Source organism: Calonectris borealis, chromosome 20 (genome assembly GCF_964195595.1).
Source record: "Calonectris borealis chromosome 20, bCalBor7.hap1.2, whole genome shotgun sequence".
NCBI lineage: Eukaryota > Metazoa > Chordata > Aves > Procellariiformes > Procellariidae > Calonectris > Calonectris borealis.
Window position 1 is genome coordinate 10697683 of NC_134331.1, and position 24379 is coordinate 10722061.

General features: G+C 46.2%; 1 protein-coding gene across 12 annotated transcripts in view; it reads right to left on the minus strand.

Annotated features, from left to right (window-relative positions):
- STX8 (syntaxin 8) overlaps positions 1-24379 on the minus strand; it is a 106402-nt gene that overhangs the window by 14336 nt on the left and 67687 nt on the right. Inside the window, exons 8-9 of one of the 12 annotated variants that reach the window (XR_012676688.1) lie at positions 12041-12170; positions 11215-11356 (exon numbers count right to left, since the gene is read on the minus strand). The exons of 4 other annotated variants lie outside the window; for them this stretch is intronic. Coding sequence is in view for 5 of the 8 variants with exons in the window: in XM_075169797.1 (XP_075025898.1) it covers positions 16132-16409 (278 nt within the window). In the remaining 3 variants the exon portion in view is untranslated. Of the gene's footprint in view, positions 1-2997; positions 3036-5368; positions 5527-11214; positions 11357-12040; positions 12171-15502; positions 16410-18613; positions 19327-20439; positions 20523-24379 lie in introns of those variants that run through there. 7 more of the 12 variants (XM_075169787.1, XR_012676690.1, XR_012676687.1 and 4 more) reach the window with 7 other exon arrangements.

Sequence of the window (24379 nt, forward strand, 5' to 3'; positions counted from 1 at the left end):
CACGGCAGGTTCTAGTGCAACCCACTGCTCCAAGCAGGGTCAAGTTAGGGAGCTGGACTCGATGATTCTTATGGGTCCTTTCCAACTTGAGATATTCTTTGATTCTAAGACCAGACTCAGACCATGTTGCTCTGGGTTTTTGACAACCTGAGTCTTGAAAACCTTTAAGGATGCACCACTGTTCAGGAAGCACACACACTGGATTCTCCCCAGATGAAACCACACCAGAAGATCTGCTCATTTTCACAAATACGCTGTGCTACTCTGGGAAAGTTATTCACTAACCCACTAAGACTACTTCAGGAAGAACAGCACAGCGTGGACAACCCAAAGAGGTAATGCTAAAGCTGGCAAGTGCTTATCATCTCAAATACAACGCTGAGAAAAAGGAAGAAAAACCTTGACATCTTTCAGATTGGCTCTTTTAACATTTAAGAAGATTCTTAGATGGGGCTTCATTGATTTTCAAGTCAATCCCAATTTAGACAAGTGTTTCACCCTGGTTTCTGCAGAATTGTATCAGCCTGCACGTAAAATTCTTGACACAGATATAGCTGTTTTTTCGTTGAGAATAGTGTTTTCACAATTCAAAGAACACTCCTTCTTTTAGAAACTTGCTCAACCTTTGGCAATCCAACTTAATCAGCATAGAAAACTGCAGAAACCAGCAACCAAATACTTCTTATTGATACCATTTACAGCTGCTAACAACTATAAGAACCTTCTAAAAATGCCAAGGGAAACACCGGGGGGGTGTGAAACAATCCCTTGCAAACAACTGAGCCAATAAATACAGAACTGTGATAAGAAAATAGGTTTGACTTGCATAATCACTTTTAAAAGTTTTTGGTAAATGGCGTCTGAAGAGCAGGAGGCTGATAAAATAACATAGGTCAGTAGCAATGCGAAAGTTTCATGCCGATGAAGTAGGGAATTCAATCATTGCTGAATTCTTGAAATCATTTAGATGTTAACAGAAGTTTCTTCTCCAAAAAAAGAAGGCAAAGCATCTCTTAAAGCCCACACACACAGATCTTTGACTCCTATATGCTGGTGTACTACACAAAACTATTTTGGTTTTGGAAGACTGCATTGTCTCATGTGTCAGGATGGCTATTTTATTTTATTTTTTAACTTCTGACTTGAGCAGAGCCAAACCTGTATAATTTATGCAAGTGCAGTACAAGAGGTCCTCTCTCATTGTGTATTTAAAAAAAAAAAAAAAGAGAGAGAGAGAGAAAAAGGAGGAGGAAAAACCACAATATCATTTCATCTCAGTACCTTCCTAAAACTTGAGAAGTTTATAAGCTCTTAACTCCAGTTCTCTTCTTCTGCCTTCCCACATGACAGCTACAAGCTGCCACAACAGCTGCAGAGTAAACGTCTTCAAAGGAAATAAAGAAATAATTGCTCGCAGAACAAAGTGCAGGGGGAAAAACTGGCTTGGGTGACATGAGTAATGCAGGGCTGAGCGGGCTGCACCCAGGGGAGCGAACGCAGTATGTGTTATAGCTGGAAGCAACCTCTCCACATACTCACGTGCCAGTGGAGGCTTTTGTTCGTAAGGGAGAAAGGCAGCAAAACCAGCAGAGCACTGGGAGAACATACAGAAGGCAGGATGTTGCAGAAACCCATCTTCATATATTTTGCATCATATTCTCCTGTTGGAGAATGTTTCCTTTTTTCAGCTCCTTAAGGTTATTACGAGATACGTGCGGGGGTTGACACAGAGGAAAAAAAAAGAAATATATAAAATTAAGAAGAAAAAAAAAAAAGGTCTGTTTAAGGAACATAGCCTGTTATCAAACAATCAACAAGGATAAAAATACTTGGGAGCAAAAAGAAGTTGCCTGATTTACTAAATAATTTTTTTTCCTTACGTCTAATCCCACGGTTAGATATACAGAGCTTATTCCCCTCACACTTCTAGGGGGAGAAAAAACCCACATTGCAAAAAGGCATATAAATCGCCCTGGATCATTTGTCTGAATCCTGCTCCCGCCTCGGAAGAGGGACGCTCCATATGCTTTTGCAATAGCTCTGTTTTGATAGTATTACCAGGAGTGTCCCTTATTAATCATGTTGCCACTAAAAGTCTCCCTGGAGTATTTGCTTATTCTATACTTTTCCAAACTGTTTCAGTTTTCTCTTAATTTATTAAAAGCTCGCTGAAGATGACCATAGTTAAAGCTAACCTCTGCTACTACAAAACTGGAAGGAAAAAAAAGGGGGGCAGAGGGGAAAAATCACCTTTAACCATGAATTTTCCTCTATGCCCCAGAAGAAACTCCCCCCCAAACATGCTGTTTCAGTCTTTGTTACATTTCTCTGACCAGTTCAAGTTGCGAAGTCTGAGATATTGCTATTTAAGGTAGCATTAACATTCAAGAAACACTTTCCTGGATGTTACTATTTGAGTCGAGATCATTGGAAGAAATTTGGTATTGGCTCAAGCCTTCAGTGCCCTGAAATCAATGAGCTTATTTCAGCCTCTAAAGTGTTCTTAAAGACATGCTTAAGTGCTTTGCTGGATGAAGAACAAAGCACTTGGCACCCCGCAGAACTGAACCCTGCTGAGGTGCGAGGCGTTTCCAAACATTTCTAATTAACTAAAAGAATCCACAATTAAGAAAGTCGCAGTCACTTGGTTGACAGAATAAAAGCGATGTTTTGCAAAGCATCCCGTGTTCCCCACTCCGGCAACATGCACCCCTCCACAATACCAGACACGGGAAAGAGAAACGTGTCCAACAGTAGATGGGCTATAAAGAGCAAAAGAGTATCTGGGTGTCCTTCGGCAATTCGGCGGCAGTGCTGAAATCCAGATCCGCGCCTGGGCTTCACAAGGTCCCTGCTTCAAGGCTTCACGGGAGTACGAAGGAGATGGAGTTTGCTTGAGCTGACCGCTAGACCCTGCCCTGCTCCCGTGCGTCCTGGCTTCACTGGTGCCTCGGATCAGCCAGTCCCGCAGGAAAGTTCTGCTCGCTTCAAGTGCGGGCAGTCCCCATCTTCTTATCTTAGATCTAGAGACGGGCCTAAAAGCAACGAAAAGCGGTCTCGGCAGTGCAGAAGAAAATGTTAGGTATGAAAGGTTCAGACCGAGTACACGTGGTCTCCGGCTTTGAATAGATGATAGGGAAGATCCCCATTTATCCCCTAGATTTTACATTGTTCTGAGGACTCTGCTGTCTGCAAAACATTAACTCAAACCAAGCGGTACAATTCTTCTAAAATTACACTTTTAAGCCAACTACATCTTTCTGAGTCAGAAAACAAATAGGCCTTTCAATGCACTTTTACAATTGCAACACGTATTTCATTCTTATTTTCATCCAGCTTATACAAAGATTAGATAAATTATTTTTCATGTTTATCCTTCCCCATGAAAAACACAAATCGCCTTGGTGCTATGCTAACAAAACCTTGACTTACCCAGGCATAGGACATCAGGGAGAGGTCCCTTGCTCTCCAGGCCCTGATCCTGCAAACAGATAGGCAGCGGCTGACCCTGCAGCCTAGGCAGCCTCCATCTGTGGTCAGATGGACTCCACAGGGATGCAGTCATTCCCGGTGGGAATTGGAGGCAAAGACCCGAAGACCTGTGAAATCCGTGTAGAGGATCAGACCACCTTCAGCTGGAGAACAAGAGGGACTTTCCACCTGTGGTCCACGGCTACTTCTAAGGAGCCCGAGGACAGCGACCAGAAGTGAGGCTACTCCAACCGAGGTCTGAGTTCAACTGGGGGGTCTATGAATTCTCCAGCACAAGAACAGAAGCAACAAATCAAAAATAGGGTGGAAACCAGAAAAACCAAGCTAGCTCGATGTTAAGAAGAGGGGGCTGAACTGCAACGTCTACACTGACCTTTGTGGCAGCCCTGAGCTGGAGACTAGAGTGTGGCTTGAGGAGACAGACGCTGATGTAAAAGTGCTCGCTGCTCTGCATGCACCTGAAGCTCTCTGAGATGCTCTCACCTCTCAATCAACAAGGGGAAAACCCACACTGCGACTCCTGCATAGTGTTACCAGGTAGAGCCATGCATGAACAACTCTAAAATAATGCTAAGAGAAGTTTTTTTTTTCCTAAGGTTTCATCAAATCCTGCCTCAATCACTCCAAAAGTTTCAGACTGCACACACAGCATCGTAGCAGAAATAAGGTCATCTGCGAATGGTTAATGTAATGCACATTAGGTGCAAACCACGGGGACTGCAGTAAGATGCTTGGCAGTATTTGATTTCAAGCAAGGCACAGAACATGACAGTAATTTAAATAAAACCAGTACAGAGCTTCCCATCCCTTTGCTCCCAGCGCAGTCTCTGTCTGTCTCCTCTGTTCTGGGTGCAAGCTAGCACAAGCTGACCACATATCATGGAGCCTATCTCGAAGCAGGAGTTTTATTCACAACGTTTGGCTTTAGGAGGAGGCAAATTAAAAACAGAGATGGAGGGATGCTTATCCTTTTATTTTTAGCACAATGAAGGTTTGGTGTGAGGGGGTCCTAATAAAATTTAAAAGTCAACACTTCTGATGGAGCATCCTTAGTTTCTTTTAAAATGAAGATGTGGATGCAGTGATTAGTTTTTGCTTGCTAGCAACTTTTTTTTATTTATTTAAACGTTGTCCACTGTGGTTTTAATGGCTTTGAGGGGAGATTTTTAGTATGATCAGCTGCCAATAAACATCTCCCAGTTAGCTGCTTTGGTCATCAGTCAGTAGCTGCCATTAGCACAGCAGTTTCTATCTGCAAATCCAATAATCCTAGAACTACCAAACATAATTTTCCCCTGACATTAGCTTTGGTGGAGAAAAACATCCTTTGGAAGGCAAAACACTTTTTTTTTTTTTTTTTTTTTTGCATTTTAGCTATCAAAACACATGGTGCAGCCTAGAATAGTACTCCCCATAAAAACCATTCTCCAGCTCTGCTCCTCACCCAGCCTGCCAGTGAACATGGGAAACCATTAACTCAAGCTGCCACAATTAACTCCCAGCATCTTCTTCAAAGATTCAGACAATCCCGAGCTACTTGTCATGCAAACAACCTGTGAGATTCATTCTCCTGGCAAGGCAAAAGAAGGGGTAAATTACTGAGTTAAGTAGATTACTGGGGAAGGAGTCACACTCAGCAGCCTTATGAGATGATTAGACCCTGGGAAATTCATACGCCAAATCCCCAGGCCCTGATAGCGCACATTCATTACCAGTTCAGGATCAACCGCAATCAAGAACCTTCTCGGGCAGCATTAAATATTCTTTTCCCAATGAACTTTCGTTTAGCTTTCCCCCAAAAAAAGAAGATTATGTTTAAAATTTTACAAGGGAAAAAGTTGCATCAGCGTTTAGCAATTCGGCAGTTCACCGCTAAGATGACTCTTTTTTTTCAGAGAAGCATCAGCATTTTTGAAGCAACCATGCTACCAGCACCGTCATCAACATAACCGTTAAAAAACTTAACGCCGTTGCTTTGTGGGTGTACGTGCGCAGCGCTGCCAACAGCAGCACCCAGGGACTGCAGAGGGGTGTCTGCAAATAAGACAGAGAGCAGCAGTTATCTGTCATGTGCGTTTAATAAATCCAACGTAGCAGAGCAGCTTTTGCAATCCAAAAGAGAAGGGGAAACAAAAAAAAAAAAAAGAGATTTGTGGCAAGAGAGCCAGCTGCTGTAACAGCGATGGGAAATGGCCTGTGCCTTCTGCAGGAAGCTGCAGGAGCGAGTTAAGACTCCGAGTTCCCCAGTTAGGGTCCGTTTGCCCGCGCTGTAGATGGGCAAAGCCTATCTATGTACTTCACCGTGACCTGCCAGAGTACATGGACTGAGGTTGGGAAATTAATTGCCCGGAGTACTGAGTAAACAGGCAGCAATCATTATTTTTTCCCCCACTAATGACATTTTGTGAGGAGCACGGCTGGTAGTAGCAGGTTCTGGGAGAGGCTGTGCCACAGAGGCTTCAGACATGGCTTTGTAACATTGTCTTTTTAAAAGACTCCTCATTTAACACGAGTCTATACAGCATTATTCAGCAACCCTCCATTATCTAATGAATTACAAATTCCCTATTTTCTTGATCTATATAAAGTAAAGGGCGTAACCCCATCACGCTGGAGAAGGTGAGAGTGTGCTGAGAGTTCTCCCTCCTACCTGAGGTATTTTTATCAAAGAGATGTCTTTAAAAATATCTCTCAGAGAAAGTCTCTTATGCAAGAAGTTAGACAGATGAGGACTACTGAAGTGCAGTCTAGTTAAACCAAAGGAAACTCCACCACAAAAGACTATTTCATGCCCTGGTATCTCACAGGATGCCATGATAAATTGCAGAAAACCAGATGATCAACCTGATGAGAAGGGCTAATCTTCTCAGAAAGCTGTGAGAGTTAGGATAGCGATGATGAAGGCAAGTATAAGGATCTAACAGCGGTGATGGGGGCATTTGGGAACCACCTTGAAAAACGTTGGGTTTACCAAGCCACCAGATGAAGTGACATATTCCATCACTGCAAAGGGCAGTTCAACTCATCTCAGCAAAGCAACACGGAAAGGAGCCCACTAACAGGCTCTGCTAAGTAGGGAAGCCCCAATCTCCTGAGCATCAGCCATGTCCGCACATCTGGGGATAAACTTCAACTGTTAACGCTTACCAACCCCAAAGTGATGCCTGCCGACCTGCAGCAGCAGAGGGTTGATAAACTCCAGGTCCCTAAAGAACGGCCTCTCCAGTCGTCCTCAGCCCATCGACCTCCTCCATGCTCCCAGCCTGCAGGATCTCCTTGTCCGGACCTGTCGCCACTCCACGCAGAGGGCTGCAAGCAACAGCCAAAGGGGTTTTTTGATCTCAGACTCTGCACGTGACAAGCGCAGCAGAGACAAGGGGCTGTTCTTGCTCGCTTCATCCACGCCTTGACCTCAGGTGGCATTAAGAGAAGGTGCCTTCGTCTGTGTCAGTGAAGCAAGAAGAAACACCCAAGCAGCCACTTCTGCAGAGCAGTCTGGGAAGGACAGGCAGGTTACCTCGCAGGGTGCTGTGAAGTAATTCACAGCTCATCCGAGCAAAGCATGGCAAATTCTGGATCGCATCCCCAAAATCCGACAGGTTAACTCCAATTCCTCTAGCACCTCGAAGTCAGAGCTGCACTGAGATGGTCCGAGAGCAGGCTGACAGTGACGATGCTCCAGGCAGGCACGGAGGACCCGGGCAGAGCCAAGCCACAGGCACTCAGATGAGGACAACGGCACTGCCCTGTTCCACAAAGGGCAATATATATGTTAAGGAGCTACTAAGGCAGGTCAACCACCGCAGGATGGAGCCAGCACTGGTCTGGCAGCAAAGGAGAGCAATTCTTCACAGCAATCGCTCCACTGTTACTCCCAGTTCCTCCCTTCATCCCTTATGGTCTTTTTTTAGCACTCACCTTCCAAGAACCTTGGCAGAAGAGCGTACACCCTACAGGGAAGGCAGAACCAGTCACACGAGTCCACAAAGATGGGAAGCCTGCCTAGAAATAACACATTTCCTGCCTTCCTGACGCCCCATTTCTTTCTTGACTAATGCTGAATGAAGGCTTTAAAAGGAGATGGGGGTCCTCCCCACTATCTCGGAGTTATGGAGCCAACTTGGTGTTTCAGGTGAGCTAGACCACCACTAAAATCAGCCACTGAGCAGAACGGAGCCAAAACTACCCCTTACCTCACGCTCGGCTCTCCTGCGAACCTTGCCAAATTAAGCAAGGAAGCAGACGACTGGAGCTTGTACGTTGTAAAACTTTTTCAGTCATAACCCATAAAAATACCTGAATGCCCACCTACGGACACGCCGCGCCTCCCTTTTGGGCACTACCACATCAGTCAGGCTACAACCAGCTCGGCTTATTAAGCCATTTAACATCTAAATACTCCCCAATTTCAAGCCGTTTGATGACTTAACCATCTACTTATTGCCTGAATTAGCAGGACAAAAGATGACCACCAAAAAGCCATCAGCACCCCTCGGACCTTCTCATTTACACAGCAGCAAAGGAAAATCTTTGCAACGGGAGCAAGCCACCTGGACATCCCAAGAGAAAATTCAGTATTTCATGCCGTTACCAAGAATTCCACCTTCCTTATCTCAGCAGGGGTTATACAGCATGCAACAGAGCAAGCCTCCAAATTCACCAACTCTTTATTTCAAGCAGAATTTAAAGATCTAAAGCACAACCCTCCTCCTGCATGGACTACACCACAGCCTTCAGAGTAGCTCCACGTTACAGCAGCTCAGCAGATACAGCCTGGGCTGGAGCAAATCCAGTCGCAGAGAAGTCTCAGCAGAAGATCCCAGCACAGGAAGAGCTTTTCATCAGTGGGCAAGGCTGACTGATCTAAACTCAAGATATTCCTTTCCAAGAAAGTTTCTCTCATAGACCATTAACCGCTAATACGCATGCAAAAATATGATATGAATGCTAAAATGCAGACAGCTAAGTACACAGGAGAACAGAACTTATTCTGCATTCATCCACATAATTGTGCTCAGCTACCAAAGCAATGAACCAAAGGTGATGGTAAACAAGCATAAAACACTTAATTATGTAGGAAGCAGTATAGAGGACATGGCAAAGTAGCCATGCATCCAACAGAAATATTAATAATGTTGTTATTACCAAAGTAACCAGTAAAGCAGAAGCAGCAACACTGGGCAAGACGTGCAGAAATGAAAGAATTTTAATTTCAGCAAAGGGCTGAGGTACAACGTGAAGTCTGAAAAACCACTTCTCATCTCCCATCCGAACCTGAAGTTCTAACAAAAACTGAAGATCAACTTTAAACAAACATCTACCCAGCTCCCAAGCTATTTGAGTATATTGTCAAAACACTCCCCCCAAATAAAGTGTTTCTGAATCAGAAAGCACAGAATGCAAAATTCACAAGAAGAAATCAAATCCTCTCACCTCGGGAAACTGGAAATGTTACTGTTTATAATGCTGCGTTTCCCCTGAAAGCATGCTGTAAAATACACAGTATGAATCATTTGGCACCACTAGTGTTTTTGTAGAAGGCCTAAACATTGGGCTTCTTTCCCCTCACTTTTGAGTCTTTAATTCAATATCAAGGTGGGAAATTAGTATTTTTGCATTTTATTTAAATGCCAGAAAAACATTTGCTGCTTCTTTAGCAGGAATGAGTCACTTTGGCTCTAATAAGGTGCTTTTCCGAAACTTTTTAGCAGTACTGTCACCTTGCTAATGCTCTAGAGCTAAATACAAAACATTGTCTGCTGGGATCCCCAAAGACATTATAAACACTGCGGTAGTAAAAAACCACGCAACCCTGCAGGAGCTGGAAATCTTACCGTGCTAAATAAAATCACCAAGTGCAGGGAGAAGCAATAAAGCCAGGAATCTCTTCGGTTCTGGAGAGTTTATACTTTCCAAATTCCTTGAACTTGGTAGTTTTGGGAAAGTTATGCAAATATGCCTATTATGTTAAAAATCTAACCCTCACGATATGACATCGTGTTGTATAAAATACTCATCTTTTCTCACGGGCAACCAGAAGAAAGTGACAAAGCGAAGTGGCAAAGGCACAAATACCAGCATAAACTAGAAATTCACTCTGCTCCTGCCTATGCTGGAGCAGAGGGGAGGGGGGCAAGAGAAAGCAGTTATCACCTACGCGTAGGGAACCGCTTCACAGGACGTGTATCACATCTGAATTATAGCCACGATCCTGGAGTTCCTCAGCTGAGGAATTAAAACAAGTTTACAGAAATTACTGATAGGTGAACGCGATCGCCATTCTACTCTGCCTCATACCCCACCCCCAAATCACAGCTGGCAAGTCGTCATCCCCAGCTACCTCTGCCAAGCCCTGACAGCCTGCGCTGGGTACTCTCCAAGACGCGTAAAACGTTCCTTAGTCTCAACATCCATCACAAACTACCGTCTGGGCTCTGCATCTTCAGGCAGCCCGACCATCTCCCTCTCCCATCCCAAAGTGGTACCAAGGCTTCTCCTTGGGTTAATTTGCAGTCTTCCAAAAAAGTAACAGAGCAACACGACGAAGACCAAGTGTTTCAGTTTGGATTCAGAGACACGAGGCTTCTCCAGACACACGCCAAAGGCCACCTTCAGCCGCTGCACCAAGAGTACTTGGCCACCAGGCTGGGACCAAAGGCCATGCCACATCTTCAGGAGTTGATGGCTGTAGAGCCTGCAGCCCCCATTATCCACGAGGCTTGGAGACACACGAGGCTTGGAGTGGAAGAAACACTTCACTAGACACTTGTTAAGCCCCGCTTCAAGTGTAAAGACTATAAAAAACTTAATTTTAGTAGTCCTGCGTTTTCTGCCTCAGGTGAGCGTATTTTGCTCCTCGTTTTGGAACCTTAGCAGCCGACCGGGTGCGGAGAGCCTGACCCGAATCCAGCCTGCTCACTGCTCCGGTCTGTGCCAGCACTGAAGTCCCCTCTCTGGCTGTCAGCTAAAAGGAAACCAGATCAGCATTGACCATCACGATCAAGAGATCTGAAAACGATAAATACTACCCAAAGGACTGTGGTATTTATTTGCAACCACTCTGGGCACACAGGGTGCTGATGGCAACGGCAGGCACGTTTGCTGTACCACAAACTTGAAAACGAGCCTGTTACTTTGGGTAGGTTCGATTCTTTTCGGTGATTTCCAAGCCCATTAGCATCACCCACCGCTCAAGCCGTCCCTCCACCAGCTAATCATCCGGCCAGCCCACGAGATTCCAAAGCTAATATTCCTCCCCGTGTAAATACACACAGGGGCATCAGCTCCTTATAAGAAAGTGTTTGCCCTTTTTCGGTGTAACCTCTGACCCCCCATTAGGGCTGACGAAGGATGCTGCGGGACACATACAAACCCCTTCCTACCCCCCACGGATTATTTTTGTTTCCCCACGCAGGCGGCGCAGGAGGGTCGGTTGGCTGGGGGTCTCTAAGAAAGGCTTTCTGCGGCGGGAGGCGGGTTCGCGGCCGCGCACAAGGGACGACCTCTGGCAAGGCCCGGGCTCGCGCTCGCCACGGTCTTCAGTTTGGCAACACGGCACAAAGGCGGCGTGCATGCGTCTGCCCCCTCCCGCCCCGGCCCCTCTTCACGGGGGGCCGGGGCTTCACACGTTAACGGGCCCCCTCAAGACAAAGCCCGCGGGTTTCTTAATTAAGTCGAAGTGAAAGACGGCCTAAAAGCATCCCACTTAGGTCCTCGGAGTACCTTCGGTCTGGACTTCAAACGCTGCCCGTCAAACCGCGGCCTTCATCGCTCGACGGTTTTTCTCTTGTAAATGGGGAATGCCGTGCCTTCGGCCCGGCCTCTTCAGCCTCCTCTCATCTTCCCTCCAATTTTAGATGTGTCTCTGGGTACAGAGGAGGAAACAAAGGGACCGCTTGTGTGTCAGAAGCCCTCCCGAGGGTCTGCGTTTCAGTCCACCCTTCTCCAAAGCAGGGCAGCGTCTGGAGAGCTCTTTAGCAGTTTTGGTCTCATTAACATTTCCATGAGGGATCAAAGAATATATTAAAAAAAAAAAAAAAAAATCTAAGTACAATTCCTGCTATGGAACAAGAATATATAAAAAAATCTGCTCAGACGCCTTTCTCCGATCCATTGCATTATTATTAGATAATTGTCTCTTCATGAAACCGGCTTTTATTCCCACTGAACCCCACGGAAGTCTCCACAGATCCGTCCCACCAAGCCCCCCGCTTCCCCATACTTTTTCCATCGTCGGGGCCGGGTTGCTCTATGTTCCTCCCAAACAGCACCCAATTATTCCCCGGCAGTAAGTCACCAGGAGCAGGAATTGCTTTAATTTTGTCCCTTTGAGCAGCTGCTCGGGGTGGGCTGGGAGATGGCTACGGCCACGGAGCTGGGATGAATACTAAAGAAGCGCTGAGGCATCGCGCAGGGGGTGACGGGGTAGGACCTTCTCCTTGAAGGAAGCAAATCAGCGAGCTTTACGTGTCCAAAATGAGCCTTTTTCTTCCCCTTCCTTGGATATTTGCATGCCCAAACCCTGCCAACCGTGAGAGCTGCAACGCACCTGAGCGCCCTGGAACAGCTTCACCGCCGGTGCTGGAAGCGGGGAACCGTGCCCACCGCCCCGGCCCCCATCGCTGCAATTCTTCCCCTTCTCATTAGAAATGCCCAGCAACACCCCGCAGACAAAGCCACTGCAAACAAAGTGCGGGGAGAAGGGGGGAAGGGGAGAGAAGAGGATTTGTTTTTTTTCTTTTTTTTTTTTTAAAAAAAAAAAAAAGAAAGGAGTGCGGAGGAATTCTTCATTCACTGATCTGTAGAATACATTAATATCCCGAAGTGTTGGCACAGCCTCCAATGCTCGGGGGACCAACAATGCAAGCAATGACTCCGAGTCTGGGATCTTCAAATAAACCACCCCTGCTGTCATGGCCACCGGGAAAGAGAATAACAGCAATATTAGCTGACCTTCATTTTGTTGTTTCTCCAGACCTGACTGCTAGACCTCTGTTTGCCTGTTACTAGGATTTCTTGGCTGAAAAATGCGAGCATTTCCTAGATGATACAAGAGGCAGTTTATTAGGTAAATAAACCAGGCCCTAAGCAGTCGCTTCTGCTTGATAATGAGGAGGGAAGGAAAGGAACAGACCTCCCCGCACCACCTAAAACAACCCCAATCAAGGCTCTATAACTACCACCGCACGCATATTTTTCAACAGACAGTTAATGAACAAGAAAAGGTCATTTTAGCCTAGCCAACTTGTGAGCAAAACCATTTGCTCGGAAAACTATAGGCCATAAAAATCACAGCAGGCACTGTCTGTATAGTAAAAAACTGTCCATCTATGGAAGTAGAAAGAAGTTTAAAATAAGCGTATTCTTTCAGGCTTCTGACAAAAGAAAGCATCGAGGAGAAAATGTTTATAGCGGAGTCTTGCAAGGAGGGCTGGGAAGGAGAGCGCACGGGACACGCGCGGCTCCCTTCTTAGCTGATCGCCAGGAACCACAGCGATAAACATAATTAAATTATCAGGCCGACAACGACCCAGGGACAACAATTAGGGGCGATTCGCAAGCCTACTGCAAAAGGCTACTGCAGCAAATTAGAGGCAAGTTTTACAACATTCCCCAACGCATCTCACAGATAAATGTAATAACCAGAGACGGTTTTAGAAGGCATGGCTTGGAAGATGAAGTTTCCACTGAAACAGAGCTAGTGGCACTGTTTTCCTTGCCAAAAAGGCAATGTTCTGGTACATTTTTTTTTAGATATAGAAGATAAGTATTACACAGCAACTACTGTGTGTTACAATCCAAGTGGGGATGTGGTACAAGACAACCGTAATGCATCAAAAGCCACGGGAGGCACAACCTCACACCTGCAACTCATCTGCAAATCCCAGTACTCACTAGAATTTCACAGCAAAGCTACTAGCGCAAGCTGATCATCCTGCATCCTTCTCTCCTTCCACCCCAAAGCAAAAAATTATTTCTGAAGCAGACAGGTTGTATATTGAAACAGTGAATCCCACTTTGCTGCTGCAGCTCTGTGCACAGGAAAGCGTTCCTGCCACCAACGTCCAACTCGGTTTGCAGACAATTGCGACGCTCTAGTGACACATCTCTGCTTTCACCGCAGAGGTTTAGAAGTCACTGCAAACCCTAGATCCAACACCGGTACAACGGCATCAAGGTGAGCCCTGTGTGTGCCACCTTCGTGTGACGTACGGCAGCGTCGCACTGAGCAAAGGATGCAAAACCTACCTGAAGCCTTGGGCAAGCAGCCAGCCCACGCTAAAGCTACCTTAAAGGCTACGTTCACCAGGGCTGCACTCACACCTTCGAGCCACGTCAGAGTGACGCCGAAGTCATGGACTGTAATCTGCAAAAACTACATTTAAATACAGTGTTAAAACTGGGGCTGGTTTATTAAGCTCATGACTTAAAACCCCACTTCACATGGTTGTGAGTTTGGAGAAGCAAATTAGGCTGTGATTGCACGTTCCACCAAAAGGAAGGTGGTGAAGCATTTTCCAGAGCAGCACGCGCTCTTGGACCAACTCGTGGCAGCAAGTCCAACCCAACTCATCGTTGCCAGACATGAAACTGCCCTTTCCGTAGCCGTACAACCTTTTACGAGCTTAAGTCAGTTAAGAAGCTTTTCTCCTGGAGTCATAGCAGGAGGTTAGGGGGCTACGGGTGCTCCTCCAGACTGCACCTCACCCTCTGCTAGGAGGTAGGCAGGTATCAAAGGGGATGGTCCCATTTAACCCACCGTCCTCCTCCGCGCTGGGTCTGGCGATCCCGCAGCAATAGCCCAAGTTGCTCCTGCGGACTGGTCCAGTGGAAACCTCCATCTGCTCTGCAGCTCGCCCCGGGGACATGAGCGTGAGGTCCCACTCCGGGCAGGCAGCAGGACAGTGCCTGCCAGCAACCACGGCTGCACCCGCTGTGCGAAACAGCACCCTCCAGCACCGCAGACCAGCCCAAACCTGGCTCCTTGCTGGTGCTTCTGAAAACCTCCGTGGGGCTTTTGCCATCCAAGCCCCACAGCCCCAGCCCAAGGCTGAGCTGCTTTCAGCAGCACCAAACACGGCGCTGGAGCCCAAACACGCCGGTTACGACTGTTCTTGCAGACGCAGCTTGTTGGCATGACCGAACGCACGGCTCCCATATGCTTTTCCAATACGAAACCACCAATCCCAGATGCGCAACATGGTTTAATTAACACTCCTGCTGGAAGCGTAACTCCTGCCATTTGAATACTTCAAGACAAATGCTGCATGAACGTATTTGATTTTCACCTTAAGTAAATACTTTTTTTAAAGTAACACCAGAGACTTTGGCTATCCCCCACCAGATCAGCCACCCCTCAAGGGCAGGGATTTCTTACTGCTCTTCCCATTTGCCCGAGGACAGTTTTCCTCCCCACAATTGCAGGAATCCTACTTTATTTTTGCAAAAGAAAAAAAGATTTGAGATCATAGCCCCTGTTGATTTATATCCGCAGTTTCTGGTAGGATCAACATCCTCTATGCATCTCGGAAAGCCCTGAAGAGACAGCATAACCAATTGGTCCCCAGCAAACGAATTTCTCCATTGACCACATCCTCCCTGTATTGTTGTGTCCCTCGAGCGCCTGGGGCCTGGGAAGCAGGATTCCAGATGCTGGACCCTCTCTCTGGCCGGGCACCGTGTTTGCAGCAGCGTTGTGCTCAGGACAGCATCTTTGGTTGGGGTGGATTTAGGGTAACAAGATCAAGAGAGGCCAGAAATGACTTGCTTGGGTATTTGGGAGCCAAAGATTAAGGCAGACTTTCAAAGTCGTAAGAATTATTACAAACAGTTAACGAGACAATTTTCCCCCTAATTTAGTTTTAACGTGGCACAAAATCCCCAAGCCAGAACACCGTTGTATTTCAACTCCAGATCGGGTACAGCAATTATTTTGTCATTGAGCGTGTTAGGAAAGAAAAGGCAGAAGGAGACGAGTTTGAGCCTCTTTGGTAATGTACAAATTAACACATTTCAGCACCGTTTTCAGAAATATAAATTAATGATTTAATTCTGCAACATGTATCCTTGGAAACCAAGCTGTAAGCAGTTGCCCTTGGATATTTCACACAATTCCAATTTTTTTCAATATTCAAATACAACTAATTGCTTGCCCTTTTGAAGTGATGGACAGCTTGGGTGAGCAGAGGCTTATTTTACCACCAGATTTGTACAATCTCGCTACATGGGTTGACAACAGCTGCTCTAAATCTCCTGATAGGTATGAACAAGCATTGATGAAGTTCAGTCTGTTTGAACAGCTGCATATGCAAATGTAATTAAGAAGATGTCTACTGCCTTTTGCTCTCCTATCCATGCCCCCCCCTTCTCCCTCTCCCCTTACTCTGTCTCCTAACGGGGAGGGACGCCATTCGATGGCTTCAGACTTGAATCCATGCCTGATTTACGTCTCACAAGCGAGTCCCAGAAATGCCGCTCTCCAGCCCCCTCTACCATCATTGGGGGTGTCCTTAAATTTAGGGCTCAGCTACTGAAGAGCTGATTATTTTACAGCCTCCTTGCCCACGTGTCGACGTTGTCACTTGAAAAGCAAACCCCCTGTCAGTATATCGCAGCAAAGCCATTTTTCCCCACCTCATTTTACGCTGACCAGTTTGTGACTGCCCTGCATCCCTTATTCACACTATACTTGCTGTGCAGCCTTAAGCGAACCGTTCCACTTGTGTCTCTATCTGCAAAAGTTATCCAGGGAGATACTCTGGGGGTCACTGCAGCCAGAAGAAGGCACATGGGAAGAGGTGGCACCGGTGCAGAAAACCCAGACGAGTGACCACTGGTTGAATGCGCCAAGCCAGGGCTTGGTGGGAGGATGGAGAAGGCTGCGGTGGTTCTGGAAGGTCTCAGTGCCACAGGGAGAACTGTCATTACATGAAGCAAGCTGGTTAATGAAGCCAGGAGGACTGATGCAGAGATCCAGGTCTTTCCCTTCAAACTGAACGTTATCTGGGATACGTATCCCAAAACTAGGTGGACTGAGTTGCAGCCACCTGTCCAGCACCAGAGAGGAACCGCAGCGTCCGCACAACGGAAGGGAAAAGGTGATACGAGCAACCACAAGCCTGTCCGATTAACCCTGGCAGGATGGAGGCTCTAGAGCAAACCGAAGAAAGACAAATTAGAACATGAAACTAATCGGTAAACAGGGTAGAAAACAATGGGACCGTACTGAAGGGAAATCAGATCAAACAGAGCTAATCAGGTTAGCCCGATAAGATAATGAATTTTCTAGACAAAGGAAGCATGATAGATCCCATCCATGCAGACTTCAGCAAAGCATGTGATACAGTGCCATGTGGGAAATTATTAAATGAAAAAGACAGGGATTAGCAGAATTGTAAGGCCAGGAAACTGGTGAAAGGCGAAGCAGCGTTGAAAGAAGGATCAGAATGGATGGAGGTCACCAGCAGAGCTCCTCAAGGAATGGTCAGGAGGCTGATCTTATTAAATATTTTTATTAATGACCTTGGCACAAAAAGTAAGTGTGCTAATGAAATTTGCTGATGACACAAAGTTGGAAAGCAGCATCAGCACTGAGGAAAGCTGGGACAGCATATAGGAAAAAAATGGGTAACGCTGAAGACGAATGGAGGAAGGTTGAAATTCAATGGGATGAAAGAGGAAGCCACACACTTGGGACAAACAATAGTTTTTGTTACGAGTTGGAAAGAAAATGAACTCAGGTGGAAAATGTTCAAGAGTGAGAAAGGCCCCAAGCAAACAGCTCAAAACAATAACTGAAATATTTCCAGCAGCCAGAGAAGTGCTAGAGCCAGCGGGCAAGCCATCGTGAGAAGGCTCCAGGGATGCCGCGGTTAGTTCTCATGGTTAAAAAAAAAGAAGTTTAAGTAGGAAGAAGTGCAAAAAAGGGCTTATCAGAAAACAGAGTAATTTAGGAGGTTAAAGTGTAAAGGCGCTTGTTCAGCCCCACAAAACAAAGGCTGTGAGGGAACACTGGGTGATCTCTCAGATAGACACATTTGGGGGGGTAAAATAAAACAGGGGAAAGAACTATTCAAGACACCAGAACAAGGGTTGCACGTGGGCACCATGAAGTATCCCTGACAAGACTAGGCTGGAAATAAGTTTATGACCATTGCAGCCTTCCAATAGGAGTAATGGGGGGGAAAAAACAAGCTTGTTCTCAGAAATTTATCTTGAAGGGATCCTATGACCCAGAAGGCTCTTCCCGTTCTTTCCTGCTAAAGACATAAACACACACAGAGCTGACAGCACGAGTAAACACCGTGCTCCTCACCTGGAAAGAAATTCATAAAGCAACTCCAAAACACCTTTTTTAAAAAAAAAAAACAAAACTGCTTATGACTGCTTAGGTCTATCCTCTTTCATCAGTTGAATCCATTTCAACTTCTCAGCATGAGCAATTTTAAGCCAAATACTTAAGTTATGAATATAGCATGTGTGAGGAGGAGGAGGCACGGAGAGGCCACGAACTGGCCGGAGGGTACAAAGGCACTGGGGGAGCAAAGGCATCATCTCAGCCGCATGAGTGATCTTTTTCTTCAGTGTATTTGCTGAATCGGAAAGCACGCTTTGGGATGTTTCCTTCACACCGTTAGTCATCACCGTTAGTGAGCTCCTCACCTGCTCCTTGGGGCTCAGAGCTAACGAAGCAGAGGAGAAGTGTTTCATGTTATGGGGAAACAAGATGCTAAGACAACAAATGAACTGGAAGTCTTAGATTAGCAAAGTGCCAAAATTACTGGACCTGTCCGTTTAAAAGTTGTTCTATTAACATAATTAACATTTCCCACTATGTCCCTAAGCTAATCTGCTTTGAGGCTTCTCTGATGTCTAATGAAACTTGAGCTCACCCTGCCTTCCCCCCCTCAACGGGGCCCTTAATTGGATCTCTCTAATGAGGATAGATGCCCAAGTAAGCTTGTAGTAACTTCTTGTCTTTGCGACCTCTATCTCCAACTAATTTCAGCTTCAATTAGCCAACGGGTTCAGAAGTCAGTGGGGCAAGGTGGGAGGAAGAGCACGGCCGGCGCACGTACAGCGGGGCTGCGAACCCATCGGTTCCTCCCAAATCCAGGCTCACCTCCGGCAGACCTCCGCTTCCCCCGGGTGCAGCTAACCCACACTCTCACGGCGAAGGAAAATGAGCTGTACGAGAGGAAGAAAACACTTCAGGGAACTCAGACGAGAACCACAGCGCAAGGGAGGATGATGCACAAGGTAGAAAGCTAAAATCTGCAGCGAGATCTGCTGGACTGCTGGTATTTCCCGGCAGGCTGGCTGGCAGCAAGCGAGGGCTGTAGGAGAAGGGAACGAGGAGACAGAAAAGCCCAGATGAAACTCCATCTTCTGTTCAATCACCGCTGCCCCTCGGCCACCTCGCTGGGCTGCTCTGGTCCTGGGAGGATGGAAGTGCCGATGCAATTAAGACACCAGCCATCGGTGAAGACGGCAGCGACGAGCCCAGTTTAACCAACAGATTCATCGTTCTTCTGCTAAAGGTTCTTTTCAAAGCTTTCTCACAGGGGGTAATCAGCTCAGAACAAACTTTTCAACATGTAATTGCTTAAAATGGAAGAAACTGAAGGAGGGGGAAAAAAAAAAAATTTCAAAAATCAGGAAAATATATAACTTGCCAGGCCAAGAAAACTCGTCCCGCAGAAGCTCGGACAGGTGACTCAGAGCCAGTGCAGTTGTCAGAGCAGCACTGGGGAGGAATATCGGCGTAACTTCTCCGAGAGTCAGATTGCAGGAAAGGTTGATTTAATGGCACACTAGACCAGCTTCTCCACTCCACTGAGAAAAAAATAAATGGATGGGGACTTGCTCATCTAAACACACAATGTACGTCAGAGGAACAAACCTGAGTAACTGCCATCCATAATTTATACAACAAATTAAATCCATGGCAAAAATAACCATAACTTAGAACAGAGCGATTGTAGAATCTGGCAGAAAAAGGCCCCAGCCTGCATGAATCATTATTTTCTAGAGGAAACCTTATATAATCCAAGCTACTCTGTTTTAAAACAAATCAAACCTTCCAAAGACTCCAATTAATAGGTTTGGCAAAGCTCTGTCTTTAATTCAGGTATTTTGGTGATTTGCTAAGATAAAAAAAACCTACCTGGTACAGACTAACTTTACGGTAGTCTACGCTCTGCTTTCAGCATCTCCAAAAACCTCCATCAGAAGGCAGAGGGGAGATGAGAGCATCCACCTGGGGCTGGAGGAAGGCGATTAGATTGCAATGCCATCTTGTGGAATAGGAGAAAACGAAAGACGGAAAATAAAATCGCTCAGCCACCACTTTGCAATTGTATATTATTTTAGAGGACACAGATATGGGCCCAGCAGGGTATATTCCGTGGTTGCTTCTCATTTTCCTCGTTTATCTGAAAGGTTTGAGGGAGGCACGCAGTAATAACTGCAGAGACGTGGTCTGCTTCCCTCATGCTGCCTGGAAGGGGATGGACATGCCTGTCAGAAATAAGACTTTGCTCTTTTTTGCTTATTTCTAGTCTTTACTATGAGAAAATCACAACCTTCTGTGCCGCTGCCCCAGGAAACCAGCTACCGGAGAGCCACCAAAGAGAGGGGCTTGGGTAGGATCAGGAGTAGGACCACACCAATCCCCCAGATCCTCCCCCCAATCCATGGTATGGTTTAGCAGGACCTGAAGAACATTTCTGACTCCTTGCATCGCACCTGCAATCACCTCCGCACAGGTCGCATCTGATACTTAGGCTCCCAGCTGTGTCCTATGTTACTAAAATCCCTGTAGATCGTTCTTATCACAAAGCCTGGTTTAACCATCCTCTCTGCAGGGAGCTGCCTACTTAGAAGTCTTTAGGTAAAAAAAAAAAAAAAAAAAAAAATTTACAAAAGTTAAGGATGGGGGGAAGTTACCAAAAAGCACCATCCGGGTAAGCCAGGATGTAGCTGTGGACGATGAGAGACTTTCTTCTCTCCATGATGAGGCCAACTGCAACCTACGACCAGGGAGAAAGAACCACGGGCTCTTTGCAGACTCCTGACTAATACTAAATGCTTGAGCCTAATGATGAACAGAAATAAAACCAACCCAGGCAGGTGCATATTGTGCTGAGCGGCCGTGTTTTGGGACCCCCACGAAACCTGCACCCACTTACTTGAAATGGGCTGTACCCCCAGCCCTCGGGGACCTGATGCGCTCGAGCTGCCGAAGCCTGGGGACCGCAAGCAAAGGGGAAGGTTTGGTGCTGGCAGGCTGCTCTCAGGATGGGTGCTGAGGACACCAAGGGATGAGCTGATGCTGGAGCCCGCTCAGGTCAAGAGAGGATTAAAAACCACATAGGAGCTGCGCAGCGAACCCGAACAACAGAACTGCTAAGAAGTTTGACACCGACAATTTTTTTTTTTCCAAAATTGGAAATTTTGAACATTTTTGGAAAATGTGGACATTTTTTCCAATGGGAATCAGAATGGATGGGATCACAGTTAGGCTATCTCTACCCAGGAAAATCAAAAATACTGAAGGAATCAGTTATTAAGGTATTGTGGCACTTGCCATATCATCAGGTTGTTCCAGCTCAAGGGTTTGTTTGGGGCAAATTTGTTCCCCGCCCCCCCCCCCCAAGCATCTCAATTATTGGGCATATGTAAACACGGTATTGCCTCAGTTAGCTGTTTTACTCTGTATTATACTTCAATTTTTTGCTTATTTTGAAATGCAGTTCTTAAGAGGACATTCTGAGGGTTAAAATTTCTAATAAAAAAGTTAACAAGAAATGGTTACCGAGCGTTACTCTGCACAAAAAAGCCCCAAAAGGTATGGAAACTGGGAGAGAGTGGGGATAAACAAACCCAAGAGAACCAGTGGTAAAACTGAAAAGTCAGGATGGTGCAGGCAGGCATTCCTGTAGCAAATTTGGTAAAGGCAGCCTAATATTTGATTAATGATTGATTTGATTAATGATTTGCGTGTACGTTTTGGTGAAAGCTCAGTGCAAAGTTCTGAAATCTAAGAAATACATACATCCTAACATCCCTCCTAAATGCCCTGCACACGCTGTAAAGAAATAAAACAATGCCGAGCAGCGTGCAAACATTTGCCTGCAGATGACTGATGATTTTCAACAATAATTCCATAAATGCAGCAGACTTAAGTACACCCTATGATTATTCTTCTGCTGCAGCCCCCGGGAGTTCCCACTGACACCAGTATGGGGCTGCCCAGGGCCACCAAGGGAGACGGGCTCCAACTGGGGCAGCCTTCACTGGGCAGAAGCAGGAGGTGGGATTGTGACAGCTCTTGAGTCAGCAAGAGAAACGGCACTGCAAATAAGCTGCAAATGAAAACAACCCCCCCAAAACAACCTGAAGGTTTCCGCCAGGACTGAGTATGGCCAGAGGTGCAGACGCCGCTTTCTGCAACGCTTCTGCACCCAGCGATGCCTGTGCCGAGCAGGTAGCACCGAGGGATGGACCGCTGCTAAAAATCACGCTGGTTGCTAGAAACAACCACCAAAGCTTGAAACGATGTTTGCATGAGAGCAAGACGTTGAAATATTGATTAAAGTTGGATTTCATCAGCAATACTTTGATTTTATTATTATACTGGCTGCTAACAAAGACACACCCATTAATGCGTTACATTCTTGCTCGTAAAAGGGTGATTATTCCACTATTCATGCCAGGCTGCTCTGCTTGTATCCACAGCCAGTGGCTCCAGTACAGGAACTCATCAGAAAAAATAAAAAGACATCACGATTTCAAAAATAAGCCAAAAACACGGAAACAGGCACATGCTGGAATATTGCAGAGACTGGATCCAAGCAAACATCTCCATCCCAGGGAAGGAATGGGTGGGCAAGGGAGAAGACTGAGCATTTCACCCTGGTTTAAATCCAAAGTAACAGCGCAGAAACCAAAGAGTTACTAAAGATTTTATCAATTTAAGTGAAATGTTGGAGGGGGGGGCGGAAAAAGGCACTTTGAAAAAATTACCTAGCAGGTGCCAGTTTTCCCGCTGCTTGTTTTTGTTCAAGGAATAATTGTACGTACACGGAGGGTTTTTCTGATCTTAATATGCTAGTTAATTTTCAGCGCCAGGGATAAGGGTGGAAAAGGGATGGGAAGAATGCCATTAAAAGCTGTGTCTTCCAGCATTATTGTTCTAAAACTCATGCTTCGGCAGAGTAGAACAGCTATCTGAGGCAATATCGTGTTTACATATGCCCAAATTGTTATGCAAACACAGGAAGACCTATTGGAGCAGAGGGGACAGGCACTGAGAGGCAGCGCTTCTCACCACCCCTTGCAGAAAAATGTTTTTCAATGTGGAAAGGGTGAGAGAGGTCACCCCCAAGGAATCCAGCCCTGGATCCTCCCAGCCTTCGCCTCTCCCATCCTCCTCCTCCTCCTCTCAAATTCCCCAGCACAGCCAGCGTGGGCTTCCGAGTTAAAGAGACAGGCTCGTTATCCAGCAGCATTGTCTGGGGGCTGCATTTGCATGAGGAACCAAAAAAGGGGGAGAAATCCCTAAGGAGGGAGAAGCTGTCCTGTATGAAATGGGATTCGCTGCCTGCCCTGCGCAGGGACATTTCGCCTTGTGCTTCCCTGCATCGTGCAGAAAATGAAACCACAGAAATTAAGGGGAGACTCCAAAAGGCACACAGGGGTACTCGGCATCATTCAAGTGCAACTATTTTTAGATTAAATCCATCTTGCATCAACATTAAAGATCTAAAGTAAAAAAAGCGGTCATGAACTCTGCAGTCACGCCTTTAATTCTATCTGTAGTTGGTACGAGAGAAATCGGAGACAAACACCTCTGACAAGTCAACTTTAACCTCCAGAAGAAGCCACAGATTTTCATCAACCTATATCAACCAAGCTTTCAAAAAGTTATCACTGATGAAGAACCAAATACATGCCTGAAATTTATCGCCAGTGCTTGAAAAATGTCTCATTGCCAGTCTGAGCTCGGCCGCTTTTGCTGCTAGATCATCACTCGACAGAATAAAGGCTCCCCACCAGCCAGAAACCTTTTCTCCACCCAGATGTGTGACCAAGTCAGTTCTCAACTTTCTCTATACTAAACTACATAAGCCAAATTTCATTAACTTCTGGCTATAAGTCAAATTTCTACAGAGCAGAAATTATTCTTGTTAGCATTTTGAGTCCTCTAGAGTGCCAAAAACGAACCACAGACACGAAAAGTGGAGATGCTATTCCCAGAAGTGTCTCACTACCACCACCCCCCCCCCATGGACATCCTCCCCTAGTCACTCCTCAGTGTCACTCATCCCCCAAGATACAGACATCTTCTGCCATCACCCACAGCATCCTCCCACAGCCGTCGCTATCAAACCCCCAGTTCTTCACCCTATAGAAGAAACCTGCATTCACTCCCTTGAGATGTACAACCTCGCTTCGGCTATATGGAAAGGGAGTCCAATTTAGCTTTACCAGCTCGCACGTAGCTTGAAGAGTCACCAGCAAGCATTTTGTGTCTGGCAGGCTGTAAATGCCACTTGGTTGAGAACACATTCCTGCAGGACACCACCAGAAATGTCCCTGCAGCATCGCTCCCCACTGTGACCGATTTGTGAGAGCTGGTAGCTAGCAAGTTTTTTTAAACCTAATTAACACATACCGCACTCATTTCATACAGTTCTACAATTTCCAATCAGAGTATTGGGCAATGCTGGAGTCAAATGGCTTAAGGAAGTTAACTATATCAACACACAGCATGCGCAGTGAGTCAAACCTGCAACAGCAGCCACGGTCACGTTTGAGTTTGGAAAGGTGGGGGGTTTTTAACTTTTAAAAGAAGCTGTCCTTGGGGGGGGCACACTGGGCACAG